A 25,811-nucleotide genomic window follows, 5' to 3' on the forward strand; every position below is an offset into this window, starting at 1 on the left:
ACCAGGTTTCTTTCCCTTCTCAGTTATTTCAATTTTAATTACAGACTTATGTGTATCATTATTTGACTCATGTCTGTCTCCTTCATTAGACTGTATGTTAAGAGCAGGAATTGTCTATTTTTATTGATCACATCCCTATGCCCTGCACTGTATTTGACAAACTGGCACTCAATAAATATTTCTGCAAAGGATAAGTGATTAAAAAGTTAGGTGGTTTTTTTTTTTAATTTTTTTTTTTAATGTTTGTTTATCTTTGAGAGAGAGAGAGAGAGAGAGAGAGAGAGAGAGAGAGACACACATAATGCGAGCGGGTGAGGGCAAAGAGAGCGGGAGACACAGAATCCGAAGCGGACTGCAAGCTCTGATCAGGGTGCCTACACGTGGATCAGGGTGTCTAGGTGGCTCAGTTGATTAAGCATCTGACTTTGGCTCAGGATATGATCTCGTGGTTCCTGGGTTCAAGCCTGGAATCAGGCTCTGTGCTGACAGCTCAGAGCCTAGGTCCTGCTTCAGATTCTGTATCTCCCTCCCTCCCTCTCTCCCACCCCCCCCCCCCGTCAAAATAAACAAATAAACCTAAAAAAAAAGAATCCCAGGGGTAACCTAGGTAGTTCAGTCGCTTAAGGGTCCAACTTCAGCTCAGGTCATGATCTCATGATTCAGGAGTTCGAGGCTCTGTCCAGCTCTGTGCAGACAGCTCTGAACCTGTGACCTGCTTGGGATTCTGTGTCTCCCTCTCTCTCTTCCCCTCCCCCTGCCTCTCTCTCAAAAATAAAATAAACATTAAAAAACTCAAAAAAAAAAAAAACCCCACACAGATCAAAGGTTTTATTTTGTTCTTTTCCATTAATATTAAACATTCTGGACCAGAATATCTACCCAATACAGCCTTGCCAGTATGATTATGTCTAACTGACTTTTCTTTTTGGGGGAGGCACCACAAATCAAACTATTATACCAGCAGGGATCTTTTATATTTTACTATGTCATCTAATGACATAACATGTACAAATTTCCTCTCCAACCAGAAAGATTACAAAATGTTCCAACAAACTAAATATTGATCGGACACCCAGAAGGGTCTCTGTGATACCGACCAGAAAGTTTCTCCATCTAAGCTATCACTCCTCCACAAAGCTGGGTTTCAACTAATTTCAATGATACAACGATTTCTCTCAGCTGTTCAGAGAGGTTTGCTGAGAATAGGAAGCCTGGGCACATGACCCACTGAAATTTCAGCAACAACTTGAACCGAAGGGTTCCAAAGCCATCTGCAGCCTGTCTTAAAAGGTTATTCTAAAAGACCGGATGGAGATGGTGGGAAAGTAGCAGATGGACAACCACCAGCACTATGAAGGCCTCCTCCACAAATGGATATGCGACGTACACAGAAGGAAAAGGCAGCTGCGAAGTTCACTGCTTATGATCACAAAATGTGTTAATCGCAAATGAAAACAGGAACGGACGTGGTAGCCACGGACATTGTTTCTGCGGGTGGGCAACAACCGTTCTAAGGAAAGTGCTCTCAGAGTAAACAAAACTTTTTCTGAAAGCCGCATCTCAGGTGTTTGGCTGATGGGGGCGGGCCCGGGCTGTTCAGACGCAAGAGGCTTACTTACAGCTGCCTAGAGACCGGAGGAGACGCAGAGCTGGGGGCTCGCGGGTCTTACTTTTACCGCAGAATTAGTGTCACGTGTGGTCTATGTTGGGGAAGTGGCACGAAGACTCCGGGGCCCAAGGTACTGATAACCAAGGATACGACTCACTCACCTTTCCCATTCCGAGGCAGTGGTGAAGTCCGTGATCTCAAATACCTCGGACTCGGGCTACGGGAAAAGGAAGGAAAGAAAAACAGATTGAGCCCCGGGGCGCTGACACGGAAGAGAGAACTTACAGGCAGGGATAGAAAGAGAGCAAACGCCTCACCTCACTGTCGGCCGCCATCTTGAGGAGCGCCGCGAAGGGCGCTAGGTATGCTGGGAAGAAGAGCAGGGCGTTTGGGGAAGGGGGGGAAAGGAGGGCGGAGCCGGGCCTCGGCGCAGCACCGCCCCCTGGTAGTGAGTCCTGTTTGGAAGTCGTCGAAGGCTGCAATCATTTGATTTAGAACAAACAAACAAAAAAGCTTTGAATTTGAAATATTCCTGTAAAGTAATGAATTCAGGAAAAGAACACAAGCAAAGAGGTAAGACAAGGTCCTAGATTCCTGTGGATAAAATTATATTAAAAACTCCAGGGGCGCTTGGGTGGCTCAGTGAAGCGTCGAACTTCAGCTCAGGTCATGATTTCCTGTTAGTGAGTTTTGAGCCCTGCGTCGGGCTCTCTGCTGACAGCCCAGAGCCTGGAGCCTGCTTGGAATTCTGTCTTCCCCTCTCTTTCTGTCCCTCCCCTGCTAGTGCTCTCTCTCTCAAAAAATAAATAAACATTAAAAAAAAAATTTTTTTTTAACCTCAACCACGTTGAATTGAATTTTTCATTAAACATCTGCTTATTGATTGCAAGGCTCAGAGCTAGGTGTTGTAATGTCCACCCTCCTCTACCTCCCTCAAAGAATTTACACAGTTGGTTCAGTCATGAGATAAAGTCGTGCTAGTTTTCTGGTTTCTGGGAAAAGCAACATACTGTTCAATGAATACTTCATTTTTTAAGCCATTGAGGAACAGAAGGGGTGGCAGCTAGCAGTTGACAATTATAATTCATACATACTGAAGTATATGTCATGAAATGACACCATGTCTAGGATTTGCTTGAAAATAACGGGAGGGGGAAATGAGTAGGGCTAGGAATAAAACCAGATTAGATATTAGTGGATAATAGTTTAAGCTAATGATGTGTACATGGGTGTTTATACTATTCTCCCTACTTCTTTTAGGTCTGATAATTTTCATGATTACAAATTTAAAAAGATTAAATCTCATTTAAGTTTTGCAACCTACAAAAAGGAAATTGGTGATAGAAGACTAAGAAATTCAGCTTCAGCAATAAAAAAATTTAATCTTAAAATAAGCATTAGATATATCAGAAATTTGATGATATAGATAGGGCAGGTGAGGAATCTAAGGTCAGAAGAATTTTAACAACAATAGGTATTGCTAGTGCCAAACCTTGAACCCTTGTCTTCTAATGTTCCTTCTAGTTTCTGCCTACCATATCAATGAGGGATTGTGAGTTACTACTGCAGCAGTCTTTCCCAAGAGGTCTCAACTTGCATCCTCCATTCATTTTACAAGCACTTATTAAACACCTAACTATAAGCCAGTCACTGTGCTAGAATAGTAAGTTGTATTGTAGATGTGGTCCCTGACCTCAAGGAACTCAGGGTCTAATAAGGAAACCAGAAGTTTGCTGCACAACAGAAGAGGTGCTGCATATATCAGCATTAGTATTAGCAACACAAGGTCAATGGTAATCTTGACAAGAAGAATCTTGGAGGAGAGCAGAAGGATAAGATATCATAACCAGGTTGGGAGTGGGGAAGGCTTCTAAGTATGTCCAGAGGCTCGAAGGTAGGAAAGTCTGATCTGACCAATGAACCAAAAGTGAGCACTTAGAGCACAGTATTGGTGATGCAGTTGGAGACATAGGAATGGGCCAGACCATATAGGGCACTCTAGGCCAAGATTGGACTTTATTTGAAGCACAGTGAAAGTCACTGAAATGTTTTAAGCAAGAGACCAACGTGATCCAATTTACATTTTGCAAAAGTCTAGATGCTTTATGAACAGAACCAGGGGAGGGTTGCAAAAAGAAGTAGGGACAGCTGGTGACTATTAAAGCATCCAGTGAAAGATGATGGTGTGAAGGCTTGGACTAGGGTGGTTAGCACACATGGTGACTTATTTGATATGCATTTTGGAGATATGATAGACAGGACTTGATGATGGATTAAAAGTAGAGATAAGTGAGGGGTGCCTGGGTGGCTCAGTCGGTTGAGCATCCGACTTCAGCTCAGGTCACGATCTCATGGTCTGTGAGTTCAAGCCAAGCGTCAGGCTCTGTGCTTACAGCTCAGAGCCTGGAGCCTGCTTCAGATTCTGTGTCTCCCTCTCTGCCCCTCCCATGCTTGTGCTCTGTCTATCTCTCTCTCCCTCTCTCAAAAATAAATAAACATTTAAAAATAATAAAAGTAGAGATAAGGGAAAGGAGGGAATCAAAGATAATTTTCAGGTTTCTGGCCCAAGGAAATGTGTCGGGATGATGCCATTTCCTGAGATGAACAAGACTGGATGGAGCAAGGCAACCAGTGTTTGCTTTGGGAAGTGTGAAGTGCAACAGGTTTGTAAGATACTCAAGGAGAGTTGTTAAGGAGAAAACTGAGTGTAAGACTAGGACTCAGAGGCAAGACCTGGGGGTGAAGATAATAATTTGGTAGATTTTAAGACACAAGAACAGATGAAGTGATTTAAGAAAAGAATAAAGCGGCACCTGAGTGGCTCAGTAGGTTAAGCGTCTGACTTCAGCTCAGGTCACGATCTCGCGGTCCGTGAGTTCGATCCCCGCATCGGCCTCTGGGCTGATGGCTCAGAGCCTGGAGCCTGCTTCCGATTCTGTGTCTCCCTCTCTCTCTGCCCCTCCCCTGTTCATGCTGTCTCTCTCTGTCTCAAAAATAAATAAAACGTTAAAAGAAATTTTTAAAGAAGAATATAGAAAGAGAAGAAAAGAAGCCTCATCTGAAGACCTGAAAACATTTTATATTTAGAGGATGGATAAAGGAAATGTATGCCATGAAAGAGGGAGGAAAGTAATGGCTAGAGAAATAGGAAAGCAAGGAAAGAGGATGGCACAGAACCCAAGAGAAGAGTATGTTTCAAGACAGTAAATATTGAGTCCTGAAAAGCAAGTAAGAGAAAGATAGGGTCAAGGGTGATCAATTGTTATTGTTTCTTGGGGTTTTCCTTTGTCTTTGAGGCAGAGGAGAGCAGATATGTTTGTGTACTGATGATAATCTAAGAAACTGATGATGAAAGGGAGGTGGGAGAGTTGAAGTTCCTGTGAAGGTGAGAGAGGAGGAAATCCAGAGCTGGTGGCACTGTTTACATTGCCTTGAGAAGTCCTGCTTCAGAAGGGACTCCCCACCCCCACCCCATGAGTAGCACTCCCTGGAGTTATGTGCAGCAAGGTGGAATTCAGAGCATGTATACCAGTGAAGGAAGGATATGTGGTTAGGTTGGCTTTTTTTGAGAAGAGAAAGAAGGGAAGAAAAAATGGGTAGAGACATAGACACTGGAAGATTTGTACATACCAAAGGAGGAGAGTTACTTGTTCACTTCACTTTTTAAGATTCCCACCAACTGAAATAAGTCTGTAGGTTTTAAGGTCAGACAAATCCAGGTTCAGCCATATACTAACTACAGTAGATGACTTGGGGAAAATTACTTAACTCCTATAAACCCCAGTGCCTTCATTAGTAAAATAGGACTTCTAAGACCTCTTATTGCAAAGGATTATGGCAAAGATTTTCTATGTCTCTATGTAAAATGGTTAGCACAGTGTCCTGGCATGTAGTAGATGATCGACGGTGGTGGTAGCATTTATAATGAATGCACCATGAAAACCAGAAAATGCTACTCACATGTAAAGCAGTACTTTGTTTTTTTTATGTTAAATATAATTTATTGTCAAATTTATTTCCATACAACACCAGTGCTCATCCCAGCAGGTGTCCTCCTCAATGCCCATCACCCACTTTCCCCTCCCTCCCACCCCCCATCAACCCTCAGTTTGTTCTCAGTATTTAAGAGTCTCTTATGGTTTGCCTCCCTCCCTGTAACTTCTTTTCCCCTTGCCCCTCCTCCATGGTCCTCTGTTAAGTTTCTCAGGATCCACATATGAGTGAAAACATATGGTATCTGTCTTTCTCTGCCTGACTTACTTCACTTAGCATAATACTCTCCAGTTCCATCCATGTTGCCACAAATGGCCATATTTCATTCTTTCTCATTGCCAAGTAGTATTCCACTGTATATATAAACCACATCTTCTTTATCCATTCATCAGTTGATGGACATTTAGGCTCTTTCCATAATTTGGCTATTGTTAAAAGTGCTGCTATAAACATTGGGGTACAAGTGCCCCTATGCATCAGCACTCCTGTATCCCTTGAGTAAATTCCTAGCAGTGCTATTGCTGGGTCATAGGGTAGATCTATTTTTAATTTTTTGAGGAACATCAACCCTGTCTTCCAGAGCGGCTGCACCAGTTTGCGTTCCCACCAACAGTGCAAGAGGGTTCCTGTTTCTCCACATCCTCTCCAGCATCTATAGTCTCCTGATTTGTTAATTTTAGCCACTCTGACCGGCGTGAGGTGGTATCTCAGTGTGGTTTTGAGCATTACTTTGTTTTTCCTCCCTGCTTATCCATGAAGAAGTTTCAGTACATACCAAAATCAGAAACTAAAAAATCACAAAGACTTTGCTACATGAAGTTAAATCTTAGAAACTGTATGAAATCGCTTTCTTGAGTTGCTAGGTAAAGTTTTCTTCTGAGATATTTTTGGCTTCTTGTCTTCTCCCTGGAGAAACTTTTAAAATAAGTTATTTGCTAAAGCAAAGTGTGAAACCAGGATGCTAATGATGTAAAGTACCCAGGGGAGACACACTTTTATTAGATTTTCACTGGTTCACAAGGCAGAAAAGATTTTGTTTCTTCAGTATTAAGAGCTCTTTTGCTATACATCCAAAGGCAAGGGTTTTTCTGTTGCAAGCACATTTCCTCCCTGGCATAATTTTCAGTTATTTCAAGGTGTTAACCAGTAATAGCCAGGGGGAGAATTTTGACACATAGGCAATTTAAGGGATTAGATGCCTGGAAAAAAATCGCCGTTGGCTTAGTCCTCAGAGAAATGTGGGGGCATAACAGTTTAATTAGGTCTTAGCGAGATAGCAAATATTGTGAGAGGAGAAAGAGCAGTGGGACTACACCATCCCCATCTACCTGGATGCCTCTGTGCCGCGACAGCAACTACAATAGAAGGTACACCTGGAAGACAAACACCTGCTATGAAAATAAGAAACCCTTAAGAGAGAAATCTCTAAAGCACAATTTTCAGACAGCATTTGTTTTCACTCATTCAGTAATATTAATCAAGTCATAGCAATGGTCAATCCTACGGAGGTATTCAAAGACTAATCCCTGCCCTCGAGGTGCTCACAGTCTGAGATAAGACATAAATATAATATGGTTTAGAAAGAGATGCGTGATGGCTAATCCAACTTCTTAAAACTCTTTTTTAAATCAAGTGATTGAAAAATATCCAAGTGACCTCTCAGAACACACAATATTTTCATTCTCTCTTTTTCTTTTAATGTTTATTTATTTTTGAAACAGTGCAAGCAGAGGAGGGCAGAGAGAGAGGGAGATGGAGGATCCAAAAGGGGCTCTGTGCTGAGAGCCCGATGGGGGGTTGGAACTCATGAACTGTGAGATCATGACCTCAGCCAAAGTCAGACTCTTTACCAACTAAGCCACCCAGGTGCCCCACACAATATTTTACATTCTAAACAAGTGCTCCACTATTTCTTGAACTAGAAAGAGGTACAGTCACCAAGGCAAGGAATCTCTGGAGAATTTTAAGAGAAATGATTAAACTCCATTCTTGTTAGGGAGAGTGAACTCTTTTAGCCACAGATGATTAATAAAGGCAAGATTTTGGGTCTAATCCCAACCTTCTTTTGCATTGTGCTGTTTGTTCTAAGGTTCATTAACTACTTCTACATTAATAGTATCTTCAATTGCTTGCTGATCTTCTCAGATCCCTTTTAAGTTATTTATTTTGAGAGGTAATGAGAGAGAGAGAAAGAGAGAGAGAGAGAGCGAGCATGGTGGGGGTGGGCACAGAGAAAAAGAATCCCAAACAGGCTCCCCACAGTCAGCACAGAGCCCAACCTGGGGCTCGAACTCACAAACTGTGAGATCATGACCTGAGCTGAAATCAAGAGCTGGATGCTTAACCAACTGAGCCACCCAGGCACCCCTGCTCGGATCCCTTTTAACATTCACTTCAGTTTAGTTTCTAACTAAACTACATGGGCTAATTTCCATCTCATCTGCATCTGCCATTTTGCTGCAGATAATCTCCTATTTTCCATTTATCTCTGTTCTTTGCATTGGCCCACTTATGTACTGCAATATACTGCCTGGTAAGAGATCCTTAAATCACTATTTGTCACCAGAGGTAGATCTAAGAATCATATTTTAATTTAAATTGTTCAAGTGTTATACAAGTAATGAGAATGTCTTCTCATAAAAAAGTTCAAATCATATGTTTAAAACAAATGGCCTCCTTGACTGTCTTTTCAATTCTCATATCCTCAAGATAAAATTGCTCATACGAGTTAAGCATGAGTTTTTTCAGACCTCTTCCTATGTTTTACATACATATTTGTGTATTTGAAAAATATATTCTTACCTTCTTTTTAATCAATTTTTTGCACAAATAAGAATGTCTTATTCTAAGTGTTTTTCTTATTCTAAGGCGTTCTTCTAAGTGTTTTACTCATATTTAATTCGTTTCATTCTTATAATTGCCCTGTGACGTAGATAATGTTCTTATTATACACCCTTACTTTACAGATGACGAAACAGGCTGAAAGAGCATTGGTAACTTGCCCAAGCTGTATGCCTGCTAAGTGATCAGGCTGGCTCCTGAGCGTGTGCTCCCAACCACATCATGCAAGTATCATGTTACTGTATATGCATTATTCGGCAACCCGCTTTTTTTTTTTACTAAACTATATGACTTGGATCCCATTTAAAACATGATATAAAGCTCTTTCCTCCTTTTTTAATCTGCACAGCATTCCAGAATTCAAAGCATAGATGTACTACTTTTTATTTGTCTTCTGTGACTTGACATGTAAGTGATCTACTGTTTAAAGCTATTAATAACATCCTTCAGGGTGCCTGGGTGGCTCAGTCGGTTGAGCATCTGACTCTTGATTCTGGCTCAGGTCATGATCCCAGGGTTGTGGGATCGAACCCCACATTGGGCTCTGTGCTGAGCATGGAGCCTGCTTGAGATTCATATTCTCTCTCTCTCTCTCTCTCTCTCTCCCCCTCCCTCCCTCTGGCCATCCCTCCCCTGCAAAAACATAATAATTAAAAAAATAACATCCTTAGATGGATGACAAGTACGTGGGGGCTCATTATACTATACTGTTTACTTTGCATGTTTGAAATTTTCCAAAATAAATTTTCTAAAAAAAGTTTTCTGAAAAAAAACTAGGGTAAAATTTCATTATACCTGAATCTTTATGATCACATGTCAGAATGCACCCTGTAGCAATGCTCTAGGGTGAATACTGAGAAATGGGGATACCAAGCTGAAGAATGTGTGCATTTTAAAAGGTAATAAAGGGGCGCCTGGGTGGCTCAGTCGGTTAAGCCTCTGACTTCCACTCAGGTCATGATCTCACAGTTTGTGAGTTTGAGCCCCGCATCGGGCTCTATGCTGGCAGCTCGGAGCATGGAGCCTGCTTTGGATTCTGTGTCTACCTCTCTCTCTGTCCATCCCCTACTCATTCTGTCTCTCAAAAAATGAGCAAATTTTTTAAGGTAATAGATAGCACCAGATTGCAATGTCCAAAGTGAATGTTACAAATTTACATACCCTCTAATAGTGTATAATTGTAGCCATTTTTTCACACATTTAATATTATAATAACTCTCTTAAATTTTTGTCAGTATGCTAAACAAAACATGGTTTGATTTATGTTTTCCTGATCCCTGGTGAGCTTAGCCAGTTTTACAAGTGTTTCTTGGCCATTTGTATTCATCTCCTATAAAGAGTAATTTCACATCTTTCACTTGTTTTTCTTTGGTCATTTATCTTTTCGGCCATTGATTTAGGTTATGTCACCATCATATTTTTCCTGACCCATTTTAATAATCTTTAATCATTTCTATCTGCACCTCTTCTTCAATTAATTTTCATTCTTGCAGTCAGGAGGATCTTCCTAAAATACAGATATGATCACATCTCTCCATGAATAAAATCTTTTAATTGTCTCCCAGTTCAGCTGGAAATAGTCCCACTTCCCCTCCACCCCACCCCTACCATCCCCCCGAGCCCTGCCATGTGTGTTCTGCTTTTCAAACACACACACGTGAAACAGTATTTTCAGCGTTTCATGCTTTTATCTTTCCCCTGGACATGCTGTTGTTTAGTTTATCCTGCAGTATCGTTCCATCTGTGATTTTCCTGGTGAACTATTTGTCCTTCAAATTCAGCTCAGATAATTCTCTGAAGGCTCCCTATGCCTTTCTGTTATGGGCTGAACTGTGTTCCCCCAAAATTTATATGCTGAAACCCTAATCCCTAGAACCCCAGCATGTGACTATATTTGGAGTTGACTTGCAAAGATGTGATTAAGTTAATGGGACCATTAGGGTGGCCCCTGATCTAATCATATGGGTGTTTTTATTAAAAAGAAAAAAAAGAGATTAGGCCATGTGGAGAGACATCAGGGGTGCCTGTGCACAGAGAAAAGACCGTATGAGAACAGTAAGAATCAGCCACCAGCAAGCCAAGGAGAGGAGCCTCAGGAGATAACAAATCTGCCAACACCTTGATCTTGGATTTCTTAGCCTGTAGGACTGTGAGAACTGTTGCTTAAGCCACCAAGTCTGTGGTATTTTGTTATGGAAGGCCTAGCAAACTAATTAATATACCCCAGCCCTTCCAACTCAGAAAGCTAGGCATTCCCCTTCCATGCTTCCCTAGAGCCTACTACATAGCTCTGTGGCAGCCTTATCTCCTAATACAATACAGGAGTCTCCCCTTGTCCTCAGTCTTGCTTTCCCTAGTTTCAGTTCCCCAAGGTCAACCACCCTCAGGAAGCATAATATCCTCCTTCTGATGGATTGTCAGCAGGTCAGTAGTAGCCTAACACTACAGCACAATGCCTGCGTTGTTAACGTACTTCATCTCATCACATAGGCATTTGATCATCTCACAGCATCGTAAGAATGGTGAGCACAGGACAATAAATTGTTCTGAGAGACAGAAAGACAATGTTGATATAAGTTTTATTACAGTATCATGTCATAATTGTTCTATTTGCTTATTTTCTTAGTAATTATTGTTGCTGATCTCTTACTGTGCCTAATTTACAGTTAAACTTTATTATAGGTACAATCTGAGGTTTCAGGCATCCACTGAGAGTCATGAAGCATATCCCTTGACAATAAGGGGGGACTACTGGATTGTCCTTGTTTGCATGCTTATCTTGCCACTGTTTCTGAAAACTCATGTTTCTTGAAAAAAACATGATTTGAATGAATGACTGTTTCTCAAAATGAGAGACAAGAGAAAGATTACTGTTTTTAGGAACCGACACAAAGATTCATGGATTGCGGACCAGCCTAAGCCCAAAGATAACACTGCAGAAATCCTAAACATGAGAAAGTACAGTACTTATAACTTCCTCTTGGCATAAAAGCTAAGAAAAAATACCATTCCTGCTGGCAGCAGAAACAAGGAAGTTTGTAGAAAGTAAAATAGAGAGGGATACTGGGGTGGCTCTGTCGGTTGAGCTTTCGACTCTTGATTTCAGCTCAGGTCATGATCCCAAAGTCATGGGATTGAGCCCTACATTGGGCTCTGCACTGAGCATGGAACTTGCTTGGTATTCTTTCTCTTTCTCTCTCCCTCTGTCCCTCTCCCCCTGCTGTCTTTCTCTCACTAAAATAAAAGTAAAAAATAGAAAGTAAAACAGAGTAACAACCTGCATGTGCTTGGATTAGCGTTAAAGTGCTCCAGGCTGAATGGATGATGGAAGAGTATACATAAACCTAGCAATCTCTGAGTGTTCATTCATTTGAGGAGTATGTGAGTGAGTGAGTGTGGGTGTGGGTGTTGCGTGTTAACATAGTAAGTGGTGAATATTTCAACATTGCAGTCAGGTTGCTTTGATTCAGGCCCTAGTGCCGCCATTTATTAGCTTAAATTTCTTCTAAGCCTCAATGTTCTCATCTGTAAAATGGATGAATAATGATGATTATAGAATCAACTCCTTGGCGCTGTTGTAGGGGTTAAATGACGTCATTCATGTAAAGGACTAACCTAGTAAGCATTTAATAAATGTTAGCTGTTACTATGGTAAAGTATTTTTTTCACCTTCTTCAGTTGAACATATATAACAAGTACATCTGTAGAAGAAAACCCCCTGCATCCTCCGGTAAGTTGCATTAAAAAATCTAGCAGCATACAAATGGCAGATGACCCTATGTTTTAGAGTGCCTGAGTCTACTTCCTCAGGAGAGTGTTTTTGTTGTCCAGAATTTAAAGTCTCTTTCAGCTGGGTTTATTAGCGTTTATGACTGGGACAAACATGCAGTCTGTTAACTGAAGACCTTGTTTGGGAATATCACAACTCTAGACAAGAAATATGTTCTCATGTAAGAATTTCCATTCACTGGTGCTTTTTCAAATATGACTCTAAGAATGCAACCAGGGTTTGGGGTTAACCTGTTGGTTTCTCTCATGCTGCAATTTATATTCAGATTCAGAAAGGCATCCTTCTAGCACATTATGGCAATTACAAAGGTATGGTTTTCCTGGAGAAAATTTCACTGCATAAGATGATAACGGCAGTTGTGCCAACCATGGAAGGACACTAACATCCAACTCTTTTAGGCACTTAAATGGCAGCTTTGAAGAGTGTACAGTGCTTGTTTTCCTTCCTGGACAAGATTGTCCTGCCTTCAATTCTCAAAGCTAAATGCACAGTGGATGGTTGCCTGGGTGACAGCCTGTAAACTAAGCAGTCTCTTTGCAGCTAACTGAAGGGTTTGTGCACACAGAACCAGCTTTAATTATTTTTTTAAGTACTTTGAGCTGTGCAACATTGGAAAATAATCAAAGAAAAAAAAATCTATATCTATGCTGCTTTTAAATGGATCCCTCACTGAAGTGTTGGTTGACAGCTGCCCCAGAAATCTGCCACCAAAAATTAGGATGACGTGGACTGCTGTTTTTCTCCATCTTTCTTCAACTGTGTATCAGCTCCCACAGCAAAACACGACATAGGTAAGCCAAATCTCCTTTTCAGCCCACTTTAGGTAATGCCATATGTTGCAACATTTTTTTCTCCCCAAAGGTTGTCCCAGAGGAGGAACATCAGGTAAACTGATAGAGGAAACTGTCCTAATCTCAAATAATTATATCCTTAGAGTTGCCGTAATAAACTATCTTTGATTTTTCAAATATTGAGACAATCCTTTCTAATATTTAGGCGATCTAGATCACAAGCTAAACTGGTAAGGGGAAGAAAAGTATACAATACTTGGTTCGATTTAAATATACCTAGGGACAATCTTTTATTTTAGTTTAGCCACTTAAATACGTGATAACTTTACATGATATAAATCTTCTTGTAAATATTCAGTATGATATATATGAGTCCTAGCCGTATTTTCTCAACGTGAAAGGAGATTCCCGTTGCTCTAAGTCTTAATTACATAAGATGTCAAATGAAATGTAAGCAGGGTAATAAGATACTTTGTTTTACAAGTAGGTTCGATGTGGGGCTCGAACTCATGAACTAGGATGTCATGACCTGAGCTGAAGTCGGACACTTAACCAACTGAGCCACCTAGGTGCCCCTAGTTTATTTCTTTTTAAAACATTTTTTAAATTCCAGGGGCACCTGGCTGGCTCAGTCGGTAGAACATACAACTCTTAAACTCAGGGTCAGGGGTTCAAGCCTCACATTGGTCATGGAGCCTACTTTTAAAAAATTTAATTCCAGTGTAGTTAAAATTACAGCCTTATATTAGTTTGGTTTAAATCTTAATGTTTGTTTTTTATTGAAATAGTAGATACTACTTGTGAAATGCTCTCACTCGAAGGTTACATTAAAGAATTAAACCACAACTCTTAAACACTTATTGTCATTTCATTGCTAAGGGTAATAACTTTGGAAAGAAATTCCTTTGGGGGTTTATTTTCACTTTATGAGTAAACTGGTGATATAAATATATATTTATTGCCTAGTCATTATTTGAGTATCTGATTTTTAGCTTTACTGAAAGACAGGTTTTAATTATTCTTTATTTCTGAAGGTGTTTCTTTTACCTGTGATATTGCAAGTACCGTTGCACTTTCCAAAATAAGTACATAAATTCATGCTTGAAGCTGTTTGCTGGGACAGATATGTATACTGATTTTAAATTTATCTATGGCCTAATTTCAAGTGTATCATTTGATCCTTCATCCCTTAGGAAAGTTCCAAGTACACTGCTTATTCAATGCTAATGTTAATGATGATTAAGTAACAGCAATCAACCGAATGTCTGCTTCCCTTAGAAGAACTTAAAGAAAATAGGCAGGCCCTACCAGTGAGAGTATAAATTGATACAGCTATTCTGGGGAATAATCTGGCAGTATTTAGTGAAATTAGGTATATTCGGCTCATTCACCTGAGGGAAACTTCTGCACAGTGTATAACATGGCCTGAACAAGTGTATTTCTGCAGTGCTGTTTATGGAGTGGGAAGTTGGAGGAAACTTCCATGTCCATAACCAAGGGACGGGATAATAAAGTATGGTAGAAGCATACTATACAGCCATTAGAAGCAAACAACCAGAGGTGCATGTAAGTATAAGGTTAAAGCTTAAAAACAAAGCGTTAAGTTAAAAAGTAAGCAACAAGATCTATATATTACAATACATGCACACATACATAACAGCACCATATGCCTTTAAAGATATCTGCATGTCTGAGGCTTCTTGTGCACATTAGATTGGGTCTTGTGAGGCACAGGGGAGCGGGAAAGAAGATCAAAAGTGAAGAAAGAAAAAATAAAATAAAACAAGAGGAAAGCTAGACCCAGCCCAGTACTGCTAATGGGTATGATTAACCCCAACCTTTCTAGCTAGGATCCAAACAAGGAGATGAAAATAGGCGTATTTTACAAATGTTCCTTTAAATGCCAGTTGCGTTAAGTCTTTTTGGGCACTAGCGCCCACACATCTCCCGTGTGATATCTCATTTTGCCAACGTCTGTGCTTCGTTTTCCTCATCTGTAAAATATGGATAATAATCCTCCTCTCCTGATGGTGTTGTTTGGAATAAAATAGATAAACTATATATAAATTATTTAGAATAACATATGGCATGTACTCAGCATTCAATAAATGTTGGATATTACTGCTGTAATTATTACGTTATCATTATGTAATGGTACTTTGTTTTTTTTTAATGTATGAGATTTATTGTCAAATTGGTTTCCATACAACACCCAGTGCTCATCCCAAAAGATGCCCTCTTCAATACCCATCACCCACCCTCCCCACCCTCCCACCCCCATGTAATGGTACTTTGAACAAAAGTAAGGAGAGACTTGAGGAATTGATTCTCTATTTCAGCTTATTCTCTATTAGAAATTTAGGGGGAAAGAATGGGTATTTATCCTAGGAAGTTTATGTCAAAAGGATTACATGGTAATGTTAAATACCAATAATAAAATAAAATGAATTGCAAGAAAGATTGTGGATTGGATTCTCATCAGTGGGTCAATGTTTCCAGAAGTTGTCTAATGATAGAAATCACCTGAATGCTTGCACAAAGAAAGGTATACCCTGGAAATGGTAAAAAAAAAAAAAAAAAAAAAATAATAATAATAATAATAATAACAAGTGGTTGCCAGGGGTTGAGGGACAGGGGCAGTGGGTTGAATAGATAGAGCACAAAAGATTTCTAGGGGAAACTACTTTAAATAATATAAAGGTGGATACATATCGTTATACATTTGTCCAAAGTCCTAGAGTGTACAGCACCAAGAGTGAGCCCTAAGAGTAAATTCTGAACTTTACATAATAATGATGTGTCAATGTAGGTTCATCAGTTGTCACAAATGGACCATTGTGGTGCTGGATGTTGATAATGGGGAGGCTGTGTATGTGTGGTGTCAAAGAGTATATGGGAACTCTCTACCCTTTCGACTCAGTTGTGTTGTGAACCTAAAACTGCTCCAAAAAATAAAGTCTATTTAAAATGAATCAATAGGAGCACCTAGGTGGCTCAGTCCAACTTCCGCACAGGTCATGATCTCGCCGTTTGTGAGCTGGAGCCCCACATCCGGCTCTCTGCTATCAGCATAGAGCCTGCTTTGGATCCTCTGTCCCCCTCTATGTCTGCCCCTCCCCTGCTCGTTCCCTCTCTCTGTCTCTCTCTCTCAAAAGTAATAAACATTTTTTTAAAAAACCTGAGTCTATTAAAAAATAAATAAAACCAGTGTATTATTATTTTTTAAATTAAAACAAAGAATGCGGAGAGTCTCCAGCCTCAAACCATACATACTAAATCAAAAAGAACCTGGGGATCTTTATTCATAACAAAGGGACAGCATAATTCTTATGCTCAAGCTAGTTTAGGAAACTGCACTAAATTAAGGCCACATTTCTTTGATTCAAGGAAACAAGATATCCTATTTACCTTCTGGCTCTGTTGCTGACCTCATCGATTATCATTCTGTAAAAACAAATGCCCCCCTCCCCCAGCATCAGGTCTTCCCCAGTTGCTCAAACACTGCCTCTTGGACTCATTTTCATTTTTCATGGTCGATCAGTCACAAACCCTTTAAGCTTTACTTTCAATTTTTATTTTTGCCTTTCTATATCATAATAACCTTCCCAAAGTCCCACTGTTCCTAAAACACACTCCTTTTTTAAAAAATGTTTATTTCTGAGACAGAGCATGAGTGGGGAGGGGCAGAGAGAGAGGGAGACACAGAATGTGAAGCAGGCTCCAGGCTCTGAGCTGTCAGCACAGAGCCTGATGCAGGGCTTGAACCCACAAACCATGAGATCATGACCTGAGCCGAAGTCAGTTGCTCAACTGACTGAGCCACCCAGGCACCCCATATAACACACTACTTAAAACTCTCTATGGGCTTCCCATCCTGGTTAGAAGTAGTATAAATTCCCATCTGGTCCACTTTCTCCTCATTGACCCTGGGTACTGGCCTTGTTCCTGCCCTTTCCCTCATCAAAACTGTCTTTTCCTCTTCTCTCCAGCTCTCCAAATATTATCGATACCTTTTTTCCCATGGAGTGCTTCAGCCGTGTGGCCATCCCATTTCTCTGACATCATAAGATTCATTATTTGTTGCTTGCTTTGACTCTTAACCATGCATTTTTTCTCACAGTTTGTCTTAACTACATTAAAAAAAATTTTTTTTAATGTTTATTTTTGAGAGAGAGAGAGACAGAGTGCAAGCAGGGGTGGGACAGAGAGAGAGAGAGACACGCAGAATCCAAAGCAGGCTCCAGGCCCTGAGCTGTCAGCACAGAGCCTGATGCAGGGCTCATATTCATGAATCGTGAGGTCATGACCTGAGCCAAAGTCGGAGGCTTAACCAACTGAGCCACCCAGGCACCCCATTGCTTTAACTATTTTATGTTATTTTTGATTGTGAATAGGTCAATAAAAGCAACTGAAGGACATATAGTATCCTCTTAAACGAATGGATGAATTTATCAAATAGTACTATGTCTGGAGTCAAGTACATGTTCTCTTTGGAAAAAAAAGCTCTATGTAGTCTGGTCTATGAATTCTGAAGGCATTTGTGTATTTAGAACATTAAAGGCCAATTCTAGACATTTTCTTGCTTATTTTTGTTAACTTTTATCTACAAAGTTGTACTACGAAATGGGCTTTTTGTTCTCTTGCTTTCAACAAAATGCCAGTTCATTGCAAGTAAATTGCCCATTCAATGAAATAGCGTGTCTACATGCAGTGACTATGGTATTGGAAGCTGAAGTTGGAATATAGGGTCTGATACATGATTTTTTGCTGTTTCCAGCAGCAAGAGGCTCCATGGAGAAGGTAATCTGGTGATTTCAAAAATTGCAGTCTAAGATATTCAATGATTTGGAAAACCAAAATGGGATGTTTAAAATAAGGACTTTCCTGGAAAATCTAGAACAGTGGCCACCATGCTCTTCAATGACTCACACTGTATTAGAGTCATTGCATATACAAAAGTGTAAGGCATGGAATGTCCCTGCTGCTGAGGAGTTTATAATATTGTTAGGAAAATAGGACTTTCATAAAGAAAATAGTTACAGGGATTTTACTAATCAATGCTAGAGAAAATAAAATCCTGCAAGAATTTTCACCAAAGAATGTGCCAACTCTTTGTATATAGTATTTCAGATCCTCACCAACCATTTGAAGAGGGAATTGTCATTTCCATTTTAGTGATGAGGAAATTAAATTTGGGGAAGTTGAATGACATGCTCAAGTTTACACAGTTGGGAATCTATGGATGAGGGATTGAAACCCAAATTCTTTCAGGCTCCAGAGCCTATGCTCTTTCCATTCTGGTGTAGATCCATCCTTTCTTCTCCTATACCACAGCAGATCTCACAAAGTGATGGTGAAAATTGTTATTTCTAATTTAAAATGTATGCAAAAAACCAAGGCTGGTGGGATTATTGAGTTTTCCTCTTTTTCAAAATTGTCTTTAAAACTGTTACAATATTTTATACATAAAAGAGGGAAAGAGGTGACACTAAAGATAGACTATGTTACATTTGAACCACCCATGCTTTGTTGACTCTCATTTAAATGTTTCTCTTCTTTGCCAGGCAAATTTATGGACTTAGCAAGATGAATAAAAATAAACTGATTCATGATTTCCTGGAAGTAGTTTCAAGGGGTGATGTGGAACTCATCTGTGACTATATTAGTAAAGTCCATTCCATCCTTGGAAACCTTAACTTTCAGCATCCAACGACTGGAAATACACCTCTCATTACTGCAGCAGAAGAAAATCTAACAGAGGTACCATGTGATGTCCTGGGCCCATGGGTAATCTTCTAAGCTAAAGATTCCAAGAATGAGATGTTTGTGAATAGCATAATCACTTACCTCCATGAAAGAATGCCTGAAGACAGGCTTCAAGGGGGATAGGAAAGGGCTTAGAATGAGGACATTAGGATGAATAAGACACATTTCACTCAACACAGCAGGCTGATGCCTCTGTAATGTCTTGAGAGTCTAAATGCGTGTGAACCCTCAACCCTGCCTGGCCATCTCAATTAGCCTCTCTCTTCACTGTATTCTTAGCTTTTTTTCTCTTCTGGCTCCTTCCTATTAACACTTTTTAAACAAATTATAAAATGTAGCGTATATGCTAATATATATATATGTATGCAAATATATATATGTACACAACTTATATATATATATACAACGTAGCATATATGCTAATATATATACATATATACAACTTAAACACAAATGACAGTAGCACCCAGGTACCTACCATCCAAGCCAAAAATTAGAACGTTGCCTTGCCTCAAAAGCCCTTTATGTGCTCCTCTTGAATTGTGTCCCCCACCCTTCATAATCGTTATCCTGAATTTTAGGGTAATCATTTCCTTGGTTTTGCCATCTCTGCTTATATTCCTAAATAATGCATAATGTACTTTTTCCTGTTTTTGAACTTTATAAAAACAAACTTATACTACATGTGTTCCTCTGTAACTTGCTCCTTCTCTTCATTATTTGTTCTTTTCTTAAAATGTAATTTATTGTCAAATTGGTTTCCATACAACACCCAGTGCTCATCCCAACAAGTGCCCTTCTCCCTGCGCATCACCTACTTTCCCCTCTCCCCGACCCCCCCATCTACTCTTAGTTTGTTCTCGGTCTTTAAGAGTCTCTTATGGTTTGCCTCCCTCCCTGTCTGTAACTTTTTTTTCCCCCTTCCATTCCCCCATGGTCTTCTGTTAAGATGTGGTTTGTATATACACTGAAATACTACTTGGCAATGAGAAAGAATAAAATCTTGCCATTTGCAGCAACGTGGATGGAACTGGAGGGTATTATGCTAAGTGAAATAAACCAAGCAGAGAAAGACAGATACCATATGTTTTCACTCATATGTGGATCATTATTGGTTTTTGAGATTCACCCATTTTGAGACATGTAGTTATGGGTTTTCACTTTTACTGATATCTAGTATTCTATTTATGCCACAACTTATCTGTCTCTCCTACTTTGATGGACACATGTGTGCTGTCCATATTTATGTTATTACTGACAATGATGCTACTTTCCATTAGAACTTAATGTGCTTAGAGATCTCCTTTTTGATGACATATAAACAAACACTGATCCCACATCGTCCTCTAATCACATCCTTTCCTCTCTCAGACCTCTTCATCTGCAGATCTATGTCAAGAACTATGAAAGATGTAAGATTTTACCATACTTACAAGCTAACAGGTTAGCCTGCTCCAATTTCTTAGACCCTTGGCATAAGGAACAAAACTGGTTCAGAGACAAAGGGCAGTTTATTACTCATAACAATAACATTAGGCAGAGTATTATCAGTTTTGTATCATTTACCTTGGTCCTGATTCCCACAGGATGGTAGGAAGAGGACCAGATGACCTCTGCTCAAACAGTAGGTTGGATTGCAGGGGAGGAACTCTAAATTTAGGGAACACAAATCTCCTATAGTAAGGAGTAGTAAGCTACTCCTTGCTTGAGAGGGAGATATCTTCCAAGGCTGTTCACTATACAGCTTGAAAAGAGACCCTGGGACAAAGGCAGTCAATGCCTCTGCTCATAAGACTTGTAGAAATGTGAGAGACCAAGGGAGACTTGTCTCCTGAAAATATCTACCCTTCATTTATACATTGTCTTGGCTTCTGGTGAATTTTCCCATGAGCATACCACTCTGACTAATCTGATCAACAGAGGCTGGAACCAAATCCATTAATTTGTCTCATACAACATTCAGTTAAAACTGCTATCAATAGAACTCCAAGGAGCAGAATGAGGCCATACTGTAGATTAGCATCAACCATGCAATCCATGGTCCTGAACACCACCAGCTGAACAAATCCCATAAACCAGATGGTTTTCTCCTTAAGTTTCTCTGTTGATCTTCTCACTTGGTCCAAGTCATCAACCCAAGTATAAAAGTCTGTATTAGCCATTGCACAGACTTCATCTTGGCCCACAAGGAGGAAGACTAGGGCAATTTTATCATTCATAACAACCCTGGCCATTGTCTTGACTGATGACCTGAATGTCCTGCAGAGGTGAGGTGGTATCATTGATAAGTTTAGGTAAAGGCAGGAACAAATTTTGTTCTACTTTTTCTAATTGGACATCTGTCTTAGCGATAATTGTCCACAGTGGCACATAAATGACAAGTCAGCCACCCCTCTGGGAAGCTCCCTCAAGTAACCTGGCAGCATCATTTTGGGGAGAGCTCTGAAGTCATCTGAGGCTACATCATCTACTGATGGTATTTACTTAAAGATTTGAAGGTCTCTTATGACCACCCCTAAAGCGTAAGTCATCATGTTTTCAGGAGGCATGTAAGTTAATGCCAGGTTTCTCTACAAAATATATAATCCTGGGGTATCCCTTGGGGACAAAAAGGTGTGCTTATAATTGTTGGGCCCCTCTGAGTGGGACCTACATTAGTCAAGGGGCACAGGTTGACAATGTCTCCCTGTGATCTCTCAACTGGCTGGTAGATCTTAGGATTCCCAATTCAATCTGAATAATGGAGTCTGGCTCTTGATTTAGGAGAATTATCAGTCCTATTTGTCCCTGCCAACAGCCAGGCAGCATTCATGCACCCTACAGAATGAGGAGTGGTGGCTGCAGGGATGGTAGTGGGAAGAAATCTGGAGGTGTAGACAAGTGTTTTTTAGATGGAAAGTGCAAGAGGCAAAGCTGTTGGCTGCAGTTAGTAATAGACTTCCTGGTAAGGCTAAGGAAATTGGCAATCATGTCATGAACAGGGATGTTTGGCAAGGGATAGAAGACCTAGTAGTCAGTTACTTTTAAGTTGCTTTGAATGGTTTGGGAGAGACACACCAGGACATTTTCTTTCATGAGGGAAATTCCCAGGGTGGTTCTGAAGAGCAAAGGTCATCAATGTCCCTCCCTTCCCTATACTTCATGGGACTGAAGATGTTCTCTTTTTAGGTACCAGGGTCATTGCTTTCCCTCAACCACCACAAAGACTGTGTATCCCATTTCAATGGCTGCAACTTCACCCCTGTGTCTGAAACAGAGTTCTCTACTTTGTGCCCAGTCTGTATTGATGGCTGTGTTGCCATGTCTAATAAGATGATGGGTTCAGGCAGCAATGGAGGCAATCTGGGTTGTGCAGGATCGTTCACTAGTTTTATTCCGGTCTGTCTCATCAGAGAATGGATCCTTGCATTGGAGTTCTACATGAGTTGACCCAGACAATTTATTTCCATAGGTCATGTCCCTAAAGAGAAGTATCTTGTTTTGTTTTGTTTTGTTTAAATGTTTATTTATTTGTTTTGAGAAAGAGTGAGAAAGATTGGGGGAAGGGCAGACAGAGATGAAGAGGGAGAATCCATGCTCAGTGTGGAGCCCATTACAGGGTTGGATCCCACAACCTAAGATCATGACCTGAGCCAATATCAAGAATCAGACACTTAACTGACTGAGCCACCCAGGTGCTCCAAGAGAAGTGTTTTTAATCTGCCAGTCTGGAATTTTCTTAGTGGTAGACCCAAGAGCTAGACCATTAGCAGCAGCCCAAGAATCCATAAAAATATAACAAGGTTCATCAAGGGGAGTATTGGTCAGAGCTTGAGAACAGCCTTGAGTTCTACCCATTGAGTGGAACAACATGTCCATTGTCAATTCTGCATAGCTGGCACTGAGGCCAAACAGCTGCAATAGTCCAGTGCACACCATCAGATTTCATCTTGGCTAAACCATTAGTGACATACACCCAGGCACCAAGGGAAATCCTTGTGAAGGAAAGTACCCCTAAGCCAGCAGTTTTGCTTCAGGTGGTGGTGTGGGGGTTAAAATTTCCAGCAAAGGGAAAGATACCATTTTTTTTTTCATGTAAATCAGAGATGCCAATGTGCCCAGACTGGTTGCATTCTTAAATACACCATTTCCACTTGACAAACAAGGCTTGTTGGGCTTTTCCTACCTTGTTATTCATTGAGTTCTAGTTGACTCACCCCCAAAATGGAAATATTGCACTTGAGAGCCATAAGATCTCCTTGGATTAGGCATTCAGTTTTGACAAGAACCCACTAGCAAGCTAATATCTGCCTTTTAAAATGTATTTATTTTTTTAAGTAATCCCTCACCCAGTGTGGGGCTCAAACTCATAGACCTGAGATCAAGCATTGCATGCTTAACCAGCTGAGCCAGTCAGGCACCCCTAATGTCTGCTTTTTAAAAGTGATGTATCTAGTAGACATGCCAAAGAGGCAACAAGTCCAAATCCCCAAGAAATACCTCCAGATAGAGGCTGCCTCCCTTTGCCAGAAGCTCCCCAATTGGCAAAATTATTGTCATAGACTGAAAAGGGTCAGGAACTCTGAAGATACTAGCACTTCTCTACATAATAGCTCATCACAATCAGAAGAATCCTCTTGACACTTAATGGAATTAGGGAGTATACATGTATAACACATTAATTCCCATTACACATTCAGATGGAAGCCACAGCTATAATCCACTGAATTGGCCCAAGGGGCCCCGCCCACAGAATCATTTTAGCTTTCCTTACCTACTGCAAACTTTGCTCAAACCCCATTAACTGAGTTCAGGCACCCACTTTTCCCAAGGGACTAGGCAGGATGGTGACTTGGGAATCCGTATCTAAGAGACCCATAAAAGTTTGAGTCTCTCCTTTCCCACTGTTCATCAACCTAGTCATGTCAGTGGCTATAGCCTTCAGGCCCCTTTGAAGACTGTGTATCCTTGGCCCCACTTATAATGATCTTTATCTTTAAAGCAGTTGAGGTTGAGGTACAGGGGGAGGGAGGGATTAGGAACATGGTGAAAGAGAATGGCTCCAGACCAATAAGCAACGCATATTTATTTTTGGTTTCCAGAAGCATTGAGGCTTCTTCTTGTTCAACAAAATGAACTTATAATGTTTTTGGTCCATACAAAGCACTCTATCAGGTGGCAAGGTCGTTGTTACTGACACCATCGATTTCAGCCTCAGGGATCCCTTGACTCAGTGGCCATAGGCACATTACTTTCTTACTGGAGCTTCAGGGTTTGCACCCTTTGGTTGACTCAGGCTGGGTTTTCATAGTAGGGCCTTTTTTTTTTTTTTTTTTTTTTAAGGATTCTACCTTAATCTGAATCATTTGATAATCCTTTGTCATGATAACATCTTTAAATTTTTACCTGGTTTTAACATAAGGAATAGGAGAGTTTTCCAGGGTAGTGGGGTTAATTACAAAAATTTGCTAATGAGGCACCTGGGTGGCTCAGTTGATTGAGCATCAGACTTTGGCTCAGGTCATGATCTCTCATTTCATGAGTTTGAGCCCTGTATCTGTCTCGCTGCTGTCAGCTCAGAGTCCACTTTAGATTTTCTGTCTCCCTCTCTCTCTGCCTCTCCCCCACTCGTTCTCTTTCTCTCTCTTTCAAGAATAAATAAGGCTTAATTTTTTTTTAAAAAAGGAAATAAAAAAAGAAAAGAAAAAGAACTTTACTTAAAAAAATTTGTTAGATTTCTTTGTGTCATTTTCTCTCTTACCATTGGGTCATCTTCAACAGTATTATAATCCCATCCAGGGCATAAGAACCTGAACACTAGTTCTGTGATTTATCATGGGAATTTGTCCGCTCAAGGAAATCTCCCCAGGAGGTCTAAAGCTCCCTTACAGTGGCTGCAACCCACTGCAAAAAATTCTGAGACCTCACTATCATCATTAAATAGATCTAAGGTTGTCAGCAGGAAGGACTGAGCTGTTAAGATAATGAATGTCACTCTTCCTTAACAAGCATAATGCATCTCACTACCCATATCCCAAATGAATGAGCCAAAGTTCCAAGTTTGCCTGGTTTTTGCCTGTATCAGTCATGAATTTTCCTTCTTTCCAGCCCAGAAAAGATACGTATCTCTGTAACTGTTGTCTAAAAGGAAGTAGAACCTTCTGCCTACCCAGGACAAATCTTAGTATTATTTGTTATAGTGGCATGGTCGTGAGGCTGACTGCCAGATGGGTGAGGAAGATAACACCTGTAGAAAAATCATCAAAAACCAGGAAGCAGTTGTTTTTGAACTTATTTCTTGGCACTTAGCCTTTAACTGCCTCCCAATTCCTTAAACAGGCATTAATAGTCAATAAAATGGAGGATCATTTATTACCTAATCAACCATACAATTTGGTCAATGTATTTGCTACCACTTCCCATGAACTTTCTTTAAATCTCATTAATTACCCCCCACGAAGCCCTCATTCTTCTTCTGTCATTCCTATCTCTTTCAGAATCACCTCATTTTTTTGCAAAAATTAGGAACTGTGAAGTATCTGAGATTTTTCCTTACTTGCTACCTATTAAGTTAGCCTACCACAGTTCCAGAGTCTGGCAGAAGACATGAGACTCCTGAGTCAGAAAAATGACAGTTTACTATTCACAATAGTAATGATAGTAGTATCAGCATTTGCTTCAGTTCTCTGAGCCCCAGTTTCTACAGGGCAGTATGAAGAGGTGATACCTGCACATACAATGGGTTGAATTATAAGAGAGGAAACCTGAGCTTAGGAAACCTAGGAAAGTAAGCATGTTTTCCCAATGCTCCAGGAAGAGACATTATCTCTACCTTGCAAAGTCACTCACTATACAAACATCTTTGAAAACATAGTCTAGGGGCACCTGGGTGGCTCAGTCAGTTGGATGTCCGACTTTGGCTCAGGTCATGATCTCATGGTTCGTGAGTTCAAGCCCTGCATCAGGCTCTCCACTCTTAGCACAGAGCCTGCTTCAGATCCTCTGTCTCCCTCTTTCTCTAACCCTCCCCTGCTTACTCTCT

The 25,811-nt window shown here is 40.4% G+C and overlaps 2 protein-coding genes across 4 annotated transcripts in view; one reads left to right on the forward strand and one right to left on the reverse strand.

Moving 5' to 3' along the window:
• RAB3GAP1 (RAB3 GTPase activating protein catalytic subunit 1) overlaps positions 1-1,991 on the reverse strand; it is a 111,034-nt gene extending 109,043 nt beyond the window's left edge. Inside the window, exons 1-2 of one of the 2 annotated variants that reach the window (XM_049616180.1) lie at positions 1,927-1,991; positions 1,771-1,826 (exon numbers count right to left, since the gene is read on the reverse strand). In XM_049616180.1, the coding sequence (XP_049472137.1) occupies positions 1,771-1,826; positions 1,927-1,944 (74 nt within the window). In that variant the 5' untranslated portion in view covers positions 1,945-1,991. Of the gene's footprint in view, positions 1-1,770; positions 1,827-1,926 lie in introns of those variants that run through there. The other variant, XM_049616181.1, reaches the window with a different exon arrangement.
• A 9,111-nt stretch (positions 1,992-11,102) lies between these two features.
• Positions 11,103-25,811, forward strand: part of MAP3K19 (mitogen-activated protein kinase kinase kinase 19) — a 62,629-nt gene continuing 47,920 nt past the window's right edge. For both annotated transcript variants that reach the window (XM_049616178.1, XM_049616179.1), the window contains exons 1-2: positions 11,103-13,024; positions 18,589-18,784. In XM_049616178.1, coding sequence (XP_049472135.1) covers positions 18,611-18,784 — 174 coding nt within the window. In that variant the 5' untranslated portion in view covers positions 11,103-13,024; positions 18,589-18,610. The remainder of the gene's footprint in view (positions 13,025-18,588; positions 18,785-25,811) is intronic.

The sequence above is a fragment of the Panthera uncia genome, assembly GCF_023721935.1.
Source record: "Panthera uncia isolate 11264 chromosome C1 unlocalized genomic scaffold, Puncia_PCG_1.0 HiC_scaffold_3, whole genome shotgun sequence".
Taxonomy (NCBI): Eukaryota; Metazoa; Chordata; class Mammalia; order Carnivora; family Felidae; genus Panthera; species Panthera uncia.